The sequence below is a fragment of the Leuciscus leuciscus genome (genome assembly GCF_965113295.1).
Source record: "Leuciscus leuciscus genome assembly, chromosome: 12".
Taxonomy (NCBI): domain Eukaryota; kingdom Metazoa; phylum Chordata; class Actinopteri; order Cypriniformes; family Leuciscidae; genus Leuciscus; species Leuciscus leuciscus.
In genome coordinates, this window is record NC_138736.1 from 31,481,980 (window position 1) to 31,493,808 (window position 11,829).

At 38.2% G+C, this 11,829-nt stretch overlaps 1 protein-coding gene across 2 annotated transcripts; it reads left to right on the forward strand.

The window, feature by feature from the left end:
• The first annotated feature begins 3,543 nt into the window (after nt 1–3,543).
• LOC309510484 (1-phosphatidylinositol phosphodiesterase) lies at nt 3,544–9,162 on the forward strand. 2 transcript variants are annotated; one of them, XM_082185277.1, is made up of 4 exons: nt 3,544–3,593; nt 4,110–4,197; nt 4,524–5,094; nt 8,658–9,162. In XM_082185277.1, exons 2-4 carry the CDS (start codon nt 4,142–4,144, stop codon nt 8,931–8,933), a joined length of 903 nt encoding a protein of 300 aa, XP_082041403.1. In that variant the 5' UTR covers nt 3,544–3,593; nt 4,110–4,141; the 3' UTR covers nt 8,934–9,162. The 2 variants fall into 2 exon arrangements, with proteins under 2 accessions (XP_082041403.1, XP_082041404.1); XM_082185278.1 differs by lacking the exon at nt 3,544–3,593 and having other exon boundaries at nt 3,913–4,197.
• Nucleotides 9,163–11,829: the final 2,667 nt, after the last annotated feature.

The following is an 11,829-nucleotide window of genomic DNA, read 5'->3' on the forward strand; positions in this document are numbered from 1 at the left end:
TTGAAAAACCTGAATTAAACATATAATGATGTGATTTATGCTCTAAATCCACCAGAAACACCAGCAGTATAGCAGATTTTGACAGATGTCACTGACTTCAACTCTCAACGATTGCCTATAAAGGAAGTATTTATAAAAATTGCTTAAACTACTTCCTCCGCTATGAATCTCTCAAAAGTCCAGAGAATCACTCATCTTCGCTCACTTTGCACCATTTCTGGTTTAGAGCAATACAGTTTTAATAAAGGTTATTTGAAGGATTGGACGTGAGGACCAAAGACACTGAAAGACATGCACTTTGAACTTGTAATTACTTCACCATTGAAAATGACAGATTAGAATGATCAACCAACAGAAAACGACTGTTTCCCAGTAATTACAAAACAGACAGAGACAAAAAGGAAACAAAGGGCATAAAGCATCACAATACACATCCTGTCACCACAGACACTAATGAGAAACAGATAGAGAGAATGTGGGGACGGGAAAGATAAACGGGTAAAGCTCAAGTCTGTTCATTTAGAAAAGCTCCAAAAGACGTAAAAATTATTATCAGCGTTTGTTATAAAACTCTTCATAATTGGTGTCAGAGTCCAGTTTAGATTTGAAAAGAAATTCTAATTGACTAATGTGTTGGGGGAATTTGTGTGGAACAATTGGGACAAAAGACTTGGGAAAGATGATATTTGTTGAAATATCAAACCCATTTAAGCCCACCGGCAGCTATAGTTGCCGCAGTGTATAGTTGTCATTTTCCTTTTGTAAGTATTTTTCTAGATGGTATCCATGTTTTATATCTCAATGACATGCAAGCAAACAACCAAATACAGGATATCAAGGAGAAAAAAAAGGTATTCACTTCCTTCCTGTCACATGAGGCTGTCAACTTCCTACCCCTACTTCCAGGAAGCATGGCGAAGGCAAACCCTCCCAAAGAAAGGTCATTTTCATGTTACTAATAAGTATTTTTTGTTGACATATATACAGTACATATACATAATCATGAAGGTTCTCTAGAATCATCCAAACAAAACAAATCTTACAAGAGATACTTTGACAAAAAGTCACTTTTATTGTTATAATTGTAATTTCATAATATGTAGATATGAATACAACTGGAAAAACTTGTGAAAGATGTCTTTCAGTTAGTCAAATAGCAAAAAGTGGAGCTCTGCAACAATCTACTGGTTAAAGTGTTACTTTTAAAACTGCATTTTCCAAAAGATGGACAAAAATCTTACACTAAACCATGTCAAATTATCCATATCATCCCCATGAACAAACGTTAGAAATGTGGGTAAAAAAGACCCGAACAGTGCACAAGGGTTAAGACAAATGGATTTGTTGTTTGGTGTGTTTTCATATTCAAGAGATTATTTGCCAGATAGAGCTTCTTTGGGTTCGCATCAAATGTTCTTTGACTTTTATGCATAATACATTTTTTAAGAATAAAGATTGATCTGTTGAAAGCAGTTATTTTCAGATAGATGCCAAATGTTCTCCTCCTATTCATATTTGACATTGAGGGGGTGCATACAACATACTTGCCCACCGGCAATATAGTTGCCGCACATTCAAATACGAAAAAAAAAAGAAGAAAAAAAAACCTGGGGAAAATAAATGCAGAACATGTTCACATAGAACACTATTAACACGAATATATGCATGAAATCATTCAGAAAAATTTGGGCACAAATGGGTTACACGGCTTTATATTGCAGAACCAGTGCAGATCAGAGTAGACTGTTTGTTGCGTGTCAGAATGAATATTGTTTACTCAGGTAAAGTCAAATTACGATTTGCTTTGTTAAATGCTTGATGGCCTCAACACAATATGCCACTGCATACAAGCAAAGCAAATAGAAGCACAATTACAGAGAATACATTAGGATTAAAGGGGAAACAAGGCACATTTTCATTTTAATTAAATATGTTTATTATTTATTTCGGAAGATATGGCTCAGGGAGCATGGGGGATAATCAGTTGATTTCAAAAGCATTATGGGAAATAGAAGAAGCAGAATTGAGATGCATAGATAGGCTGGGCTTTATTATAGTGTTTCACTGTTAATTGCATTTGAGCTTTTCAAATTTAAAACTTAAAAAAAAAAATCTCAAATAAAATAAAATAGTAATTTTGTGAAAATAATATAGCTAGCTAAATACAAATAGGGCAATAAAAGAAATTAAAGTTGAATTAGATTGATTTTCTTTATTTGAGAATGTTTACATGCAAATCACAATTGAAATTAAGCTCATTAGAACCTGATAAATGTGTTTTCATGAGATTACATGTTTTAATTTTTCTCCAGTATTGACGCCAGTTTATTAAGCAAATCACTGGCTTTGGATGAAACGTCTCTGTTATATTGAGAAATTTTCGTGTAAGTATTGCTTCATTTATTTGTTTTAAGAAATATAAAGCTCTGTCATGAAACTCTAGATGGCGCAGGCTCGGTCCTTAACTCAATCGGCTTGCAATCACATCATTCTCTATAGGGCACAGCTGATTGGTTCCTGCTGCAGAACCCTCCACCTTCCCCAGCTCCACCTGTATAGATCTGCCACGGGTAATTCACGTACGCTACAGTATATTCTACAGCAGCAGCATGTCTTACTTTCTCACAGCAGCGTGTCGTGTATGTATTGGCAGTAGCAAGTCCTGTATCTATTCCTCCAAGCCCAAACATATTAATGTTGTCATTTCCATTACCATGCCAAGGACAGTTTCATGACAGAAATAATTGTTTTCCATGCCATTAGGGGCTCCGTACACATTAGCTGGTTGGACAAACAAACTAGTTAAGGGCAAAATTAAAGGCAGCAACTCTGTGGGAAAAAAATACTTTTCACATTCAAATTACAAATGCAGTATCCTAATTCTAGGCTGTTTTGTTTTTCTGAATATTAAACCCACTTTCCAAGGTTTGATGATGGGGACTGTACTCACAGCAAAGATGTTTGCTCTCTAAGTAAGTAAACTTTTTTGCTTCACCCCTGGGGAAAAAAAAGAGCTGTAGATAACTCACAGAAAATGTAAACTTATATTTTCCCACAAACTCTGGAAAAAAACTTAACTTTGGCCATGTTTATCATAAGTTCAGGCTCATGTTTATTCACACTAAACCTAGATGTTTATTCTGGGAGATAATGTATTTTTTAATATACAGTACATATATCACACATCAACAGGGTAATATTTTACTTTTAGCTATTTCATTCCATTCCTGTAGAACTTTTCTATTTCTACCATTTTTGTTTTTGTTTGTCTCATTAATAAACATATAAATACTTTACATTGAGTATAGTTAAAACCTTAAAGGGAATCTCAAACTGACTTTTGATTGGAGCATTTTGTCCACTCTCAACGAGTCAGCTCTTTACAGTACACTACACTATTAATAGGCACAATGACCCCTCAAACAAAAGGGTCAGTTTGTAGTAGTGCCTCCAACAAGCTCTAGCCAGAACTGTGTACTCGCAAAAAAAAAAAAAAAAAAGGTAGGAAAATACTAGCAGGCTTTACAGCTAACCTGACACTGCCTAGGTTGTTCTTTGTGCATCGGGATCACAGACCTCTTCGGGTTCACACGGTAAAAGATCACTTCTCTGTCATTTAAATCTGGAAATAGAACATTTAGAACAAAGAGACTAACAACTGAATAAATTATGTGAAATTTACTAGTTCTAAATCACTAATCAAATAAATTTGTGACATTGATCATATGAACTCTTTTGTAGATGGTCAGATGTTCTTGCTTCCATCGAAGCACAAAATGCTCTTTGGAATATCTGAATTCATCCTGGAGAACATGATTATCAGATTTTTGTTCTTGTCAGCTTCAAGCAAAAGGTCACAAACTAAATACTAAGACATTCTGAAGTTCAAACAAATGTATCAACTTTTATGAAATTATATGATCTGATATCATTTGTAATGAAGAAAAAATATTAAATTAGAAACGACTGCAAATGGAAGCAGACTTTTTGGACCCCTTAAAATAATTACAAAATGTCTGGGTTTTGTGTAAGGTGATGTCATACCACAAAAACGTTCTATATAATTATCACAAGTGACAAGTGAATTATTGTAATGATTATCTGTACAGTAAAGGATCAGTGAGCATAGAAAAGGCTCATTATGGAAGGCACCAGAGGACACATTTTGCAGATAATGGTGATGGGCGTTTTGCTGGGGTAAGGTTCTTAATACCCATAATTCCAAAGCCTCTTTCATAGCATCCTATATAACAAATTACAGTTCTTATTCCATTTACAGTAAAGAAAAAAAAAATCCATTTCACTGAAAAGAAAAGACCTCCATCTGTTAGCCATATAGTGCTTTTATCTCAGACTGTTTTGCTTTGTCTACCTGCTATTATCGTGAGCAAATTAACCAATTATCTAATTTCATTATATCCATCCATTATAGATAAGCATGATGTTTTCACAGTAATCTTGTATCTTTTTAGTAAGACGCGGATGCATTCTTTGCCTCATCTCACCTCTGCTTGACCCCATAGCACGGCCTTCTCAGGATACAGGGCCGTCCAGACTCCTGATTATGACGACACCTCCACGCCTGAGATCCTGAACCCTTCCTGGATGGCCACCATCCCTGACGTCTACTCCCTATCGGATGTGACGATGCCCGGCACACACAACACCATGGCCCTGTACGGCGGCTCACTGTCCGAGTGTAACTCCTGGTCCCTCGCGTTCCAGCTGCGCGCCGGGATCCGCTTTCTGGATATCCGTGTTCGGCATGCGAGAGGTAACTTGACCATCCACCATGGAATCTCGTATCAGTATGCTCACTTTGGGGACGTGTTGATGGACGTGGTGGCTTTCCTGAGAGAGTATCCTTCGGAAACTGTGCTGATGAGGCTGAAAGAGGAGTTGAGTAACACGCAGGATATCTACGGGGCAGTTGTGCGCTACATTAATGAATATGCGTACTGGGACCTGCTGTGGCATAGTCGAGAGATGCCCAGCATGGGAGAGGCGCGAGGAAAGCTGATCGTACTGCAAGACTTCGCCGGCCCTGACCTGGGTATACTCTACAACTCACTGGATATAGCAGATGACTGGAAGGTAAGCACACACTTGAAACAGTTAACCCTGGGTTATTCTAAACCCCGGGTAAACAGAATCCTGGGTTATCTTGCTTAACTGTTCACATTGCTCATTATTTACCTGGGGTTAACAATTAATCCTGGGTATTCATAAGCTGCTGTTTCTCACTGTGCGTATACCGCAGAACCTAATTTCACCAGGTGCAATATATTCCTAGATCATCATCTTTGTTGATCATGGAACAACATTTCCAATCAACCAATCAGATTTGAGGGACACGTTTACGGCTTATGTCAAGTTTAGGCTTACAACCAGGGTTAGGTGCCTCTACATTAGTGCTATTCACCTATCATTCCCCTCTGATTTTAGGGATAACTCATGGTTAGGGTTAGGTTTAGGGGTAGGGATATGGTTAGGACAACATTTTCAGACAGGAATGTTGTTACAGGATCAACAAAATATATTGATCCAGGAACGCGTCTAACTCGGCAAAATCAAAACGTGCGAACATTCCTAAACCCTGGGTTAACGTCCATATTTGCATATTTTTGCAAATATACGATATACGATAATAATCAATATACAGTATAATACGTCAATAAACAGTATGCCATAAGCAATACAACACAAAAACAATACACACAAAACCAGTACAAACAAGGCAAACAGTCAAATATTGCACAGAAATATTACACAGTAAGCAGTAAGTATTGCATGATATTGCACACAATGAAAGAAGAGCAACAGAATGTAACCGAATTTGAAAAATATAGTGTACATTTATACTAATTAGACATACTGAGATGTGTGTACATAAAGGCTTGGCATGGCTCATCCTCATATTATATTTTGCCGACTGTAATATTAATATCTGTAGACTTTTTGGACCATTAAGGTTAGAAAGAAACAGTCTCTGTCACCATTTGACATTTTCCCCCTCAAACGCTAAAACTACTGTTTTTATAATGTGCTGTGTTTCTGTTACTGTCCAAAGTATGTGAATATTAGGAGAAGGTTTTCATAACCCGGGTAAAAAGCAGTGCTAACCCCGCTTCTGAATTAAAAGTGTTAAAAGTTCCTTTACCCAGGGTTAAAAGTTGTGTTTAGAATGACAATAACCTGGGGTTAAGCAGTGTGAAAAGCCACATTGATGGACTTGTAAATATGGGAGGATTTTTTCAGCTTGTTTAATGTCATAATGTAATTTATCATCTAATTTTTCTGAACCAACAAATGTAATTTCCACATTTGAAATTCATGAAGCAATGGTCATGGAAATGAGATTTTATTTTTTTTTGGAATAAAATGTCTGACTCTCATGTCTTGCATTCTAGATAAATAATTAAATAATATTTTCACTATTTTTTTGGCACAAAAATACAGCTTGATTGGAAGTAAAAATATTCTATTAAAAAGTGAGATTGATTTTTCTTTAATTTCTTCACTCATCACGTTTCATATCTCTTCATTAACACTGGTGTCTCCATGTATGCAGGTCACTTTTGATAAAACTTTATTAGAGACAGAAATGTTAGTTGTGGTCTAAATTATTCTAAAATTGATATGCATAATACCATTAAAAAAAACGGGGTCAGCTATTTTTTTTTTTTGTGTGTGTTTGTTTGCTTTTATAAGAGCATAATAATTGTATTCAGCAAGGATGCATTGATTTTGACCATATTTCAAATAAAAGCTGTTCTTTTGAACGTTTTTATTCATCAAAGAATCCTTATGAGGATTTTCAATCTGGTTTCCGACCGCATCACAGCACAGAGACAGCGCTCATAAAGATAATAAACGATATTCGCTTAAATACTGATTCAGGCAAATTATCAGTGCTGGTACTACTCGACCTCAGTGCTACCATTTGACACTGTCGATCATAACATACTTCTTGACAGGCTGGAAAACTGGGTGGGGCTTTCTGGGATAGTCCTAAAATGGTTCAGGTCATACTTAGATGGGAGAGGTTATTATGTGAGTATAGGAGACCATAAGTCTGAGTGGACATCCATGACATGCGGAGTCCCTCAAGGCTCAATTCTTGCACCACTCCTGTTCAACCTGTATATGCTCCCAATGAGCCAAATAATGAGAAACAACCAAATTGCTTACCACAGCTATGCAGACGACACACAGCTGTACTTAGCCCTATCGCCTAATGATTACAGCCCCATTGACTCCCTGTGCCAATGCATTGATGAGGTCAACAGTTGGATGTGTCAAAACTTTCTTCAGTTAAACAAAGATAAAACTGAAGTCATTGCATTTGGAAACAAAGATGAAGTTCTCAAGGTGAACGCATACCTTCTCTCTAGGGGTCAAACAACTAAAAATCAAGTCAGGAATCTTGGCGTGACACTAGAGTCAGACCTTAGTTTCAGTAGTCATGTCAAAGAAATAACTAAATCAGCATACTATCATCTGAAAAATATTGCAAGAATTAGATGCTTTGTTTCCAGACAAGACTTAGAGAAACTTGTGCATGCTTTCATCACCAGCAGGGTGGATTATTGTAATGGACTCCTCACTGGCCTTCCCAAAAAGACCATAAGACAGTTGCAGCTCATACAGAACGCTGCCGCCAGGATTCTGAGCAGAACCAGAAAATATGAACATATCACACCAGTCCTCAGGTCTTTACACTGGCTCCCAGTTAGATTTAGGATTGATTTCAAAGTATTATTACTGGTATATAAATCATTCAATGGCCTAGGACCTCAATACATTGCAGATATGCTCACTGAATATAAACCCAACAGATCACTCAGATCATTAGGATCATATCAGCTAGAAATACCAAGGGTTCACTCTAAACATGGCGAGTCTGCTTTTAGCTATTATGCCAGCCGCAGCTGGAACCAGCTTCCAGAAGAGATCAGATGTGCTCCTACAGTGGTCACATTCAAATCCAGACTCAAAACACTTCTGTTTAGCTATGCATTTACTGAATGAGCACTGTGCCGCTGTTCGTCCGACTGTACTGCATTGTATTTCATTAGATTTTTCTAAACTGTTTTAATTATTCTTGTTTCTTTTTATTATTTTAATTTCTTCTATGTAAAGCACTTTGAATTGCCACTGTGTATGAAATGTGCTATATAAATAAACTTGCCTTGCCTTGCCTATGAGGGATTTTCATTTTAAGAATAAAAGTCTGGTTCTGGCGCAACAATAAAATACAGTTAACAAAAGGCATATGAAAAGTAGCAAAAATAAATAAAGGCATTGGAACAAAGCTTCCAAGACAGTTGAATGTGTTTTAATGTTCATACAACAAAAAAGGGAAAAAAAAAATATTCTCAACTTCTGGAACATTAAAGTGCCTTTGGTTGAAGAACCAAACCCAGCAAAGAGAGCAATGGGGTGGGAGAGAAAATATTAAATTATCCCATTGTTTGAATAATTTCAAATGGTTCCGGAAAACAGACTTACTGAGATCCTTATGGAGGCTCTTTATATTCAGTTACCAGAGTGTAATCTTCATCTGTCAACTGTCTTTAAAAATCCGTCAGGGAGAGTTTTTGCTCCCTCACCAAATTCTTTTAAATGGTACTGATAAAACCTTTTTCTCGCCCCAGGTGTCCTCTCTGCAGCCGGAGGAAGTGGAGAAGAAATGGAGAAGTGTCTCCACTCATCTGGAGGCGGCTGCGGTTTGCAACAAAAACCGTATGTTCCTCACCTACAGCAGCGGTGCCAGTATCCTGGCACATCCCAACTCCCTGGCCTGGCTAATAAACCCCCGCCTGTATGAATATCTGACAGGCTATGTCGGTGAAAGCAAGCGGTTTGGTATTGTAGCAATGGACTTTCCTGGTGCCAAGTTAGTGCAAACTATTATAGGCTTCAATTATTGAGATTCAACGGCAGGACGTCAGTACCAATACGCCTGGAACTGGAACCAAAATACTTCATTAATTGACACAAATCCCAGTCATACTGTGACTTAAATTACCCATACCCTTGAAATGTCCACAGCCGTGACAGACAAAGTTTGAGCTTCCTGGCAAATTTTGGGAATATTTGACTTAATAAAGCTCTGTGACAAATTTCTGTCATAACACCATGTTTTGACAGTATTTGAAATAAAATGTTCTCCTGTCACTTCATTAGGACTTTAATAAGATAGTCTGCATTTTCATGGCACTGAAAATAGAATGCTCTGTCCTCCTTTTTGTGTGCAAAACAAAAGGTGTTAACTGACATCCATCTCAGAACAGTCTTCAGTATGCCAAGTTACCTCAAAGTAGAACAAAAGTTTGATTTTCAGTAGTATTACGTAAGTCTCAGATGTTACAAACAGAAACTTTCTCACTAACACTGTTGGTTTTATTTTCTGTTCTATTTCAAGGACAAGTGCAAGTTTTAAATCATATCTCTGTCACAGTGGTGGAGTGCTGATGTTTGCCCCGATGCGTATCTCAATGACAGGGTCTGCAATGAGTCATCTGTGCAAAAGGAAAAGTGTATGTGTGCAGCACTGAATTCCGCAAGTAATATATAATAATGTAGCCTTCAAAAGTGCCTGAACATATATTTTTAACTTAATCTGGCTGAACCATTCAAGGAAATCTGTATTTGTACATGCCTTTATGTCAAATGAGGAGATTCATTAGTCCATGCTACTGTTAAAGATATCTCATGAATTTATACATGGTAAGCACAAATCCATCACTAAGGCATTTTAGAAGAACACATAACTGAAATGACTGCCATATTAACCAAAAATGAAGGCCACACAAACATAACATTCAATGAATTTGAAGCATTCTTTTTGTAATACCTACAACTGCTAAGGCTGGAAAACACTACACTGCTTTTAAAGCGGAACAGATTTTAATACACTATAGGCACTTACCGTCTTTGTAAATGGTTGTGGAAAAAAACTAGGCATCATATGCTAAATGACTGAGGATCACATACAACTATACTTTCAAGTCTTAGGGCCCTATCAAATACCCGGCGCAATGCAGCGGCAGGCAAGTGTTTTTTGCTAGTTTCAGCCCGACGCAATTATCATTTTCATGTCCTGTGCTACGTTGTTTAAATAGCAAATGCATTTGCACCCATCTGTGCGCCCATGGGCGTGCTGGTCTGAAAATGAGGTGTGTTCAGGCGCATTGTTGGCATGTTGCTATTTTGAGGGAACTGAAATAGACTACGCCATTAACCTACAAAAACCTGGTCTTAAAAAGTCAATGGCGCAGTATTATTATATTTTATTTAAAGGGCGCATTCGTAATATGAGCCTATATGCGGATGCACAATGCGTGTACAGCCTGCTTATTACACACACAGGGATGTGCAGCAGCACACAAACATGCCAAATATTAAAAATAAAAGGATTACAATGTAAAATATTATTATTGTGTACATAAAGATATGGTGGAATCCGGCTTATAAATCTGTCTGCTTTAACATCGCGCACAAGCAGATCTGTTTCCTCTCTGGAGAAGCGTTCAGTCTTTCCGCTTGCAAATTCCTCCATGTAAATAGCAATCCGCCATGGTGCTAGCATTTAAAGGGAATGGCAGATGAGACTCTGATTGGTTTATTGCATGTTACGCCCCAAAACACATCCATTACTCATTAAGAGAAGAGACAACCCTTTTAGACCACGCTCTGGGCTCGCCGACCATTTTTCCTGTTGTTAAACTAGCAAAAGTGGATTCGGACACGCTTTAAGTGCACTTGCGCCATGCGCTTTAGACCATGCGCTTAGATCGTTAAAATAGGGACCTTACTGAACACAACCAACTCCTGTAGAAACGCTGCTATGCATGACAAATGAAAAGAATATGTGAATGAAACGGTCTCTTCTTCCCTCTCATTTCCCCCCACAAACGCTGAAACAACTGTTTTTACAATGCTCTGTGTTTCTGTTTCTGTCCAAAGTATGTGAATATGAGGCACGCTATAGCTGTGCTAGTCTCAGCCTCAGACGTCACGCCCACAGACCATTGGCATCTGGTTTTGAAGTTGTCATCTGATTGGTTGAATTCTCCAGGATTTCCGGGAGATGTTTGAGTCGCGTTCTTTAACAGTCCATCTGGAAACAATGGTGACGCCAAACCCCCTCAAAAGCCTTTGTGTTTACAACTGTGACAAATGAAAAGAATGTGTTTTAAAATCAGCTCAAAATATCAGTCATGTTTGACATCCTCTGACTCAATGGAATGATATCCTGAAGCCAGAAAACCAAAGTCTGTGCCATTCATACACTGTGATTTTCTGTGAAATCGGTCAAATCTGACTGCGCAAAATCTGCAGACTGCCTCTGACTTTCGGCAAGTAGTATCAACTCCTTCAGACTGGAAATCGGGGCCAATATCTGAGCAAAAGCCGTGTAGTGTCTGGAAGCCTTTTCCGTACATCCGCAATGTGCTTGCATGAATTCTGGTCTCAGGTGAAGCTTTCACAGAAAGCCTTGGCCCTACGCGAGGCACTTGACTGTTAACTGGCTGTGAAACACAGCAGGAGGAAACTAGCTTTACATCTTCAATGTCACGCTTCTGTGTCCCATCATCTCTTTCCCCCCGTGTCTATGACATCACATGAGTGTTCCCGTCCCTGGCTCTGCACACACCCGGGTAACAAGGCACGGAGAACGACACCCCATGAGAGGAACAGAAGGATGACAGAAGGTGTGTGAATGTGTTTAGCTCTGCGTCCAAATCGTTTTTCCTCCCTCTGCTGCATGCAGATTGGGACAATGAAAAAGTGGGCTGCGAATTTGATGCAAGACAGGCTGTG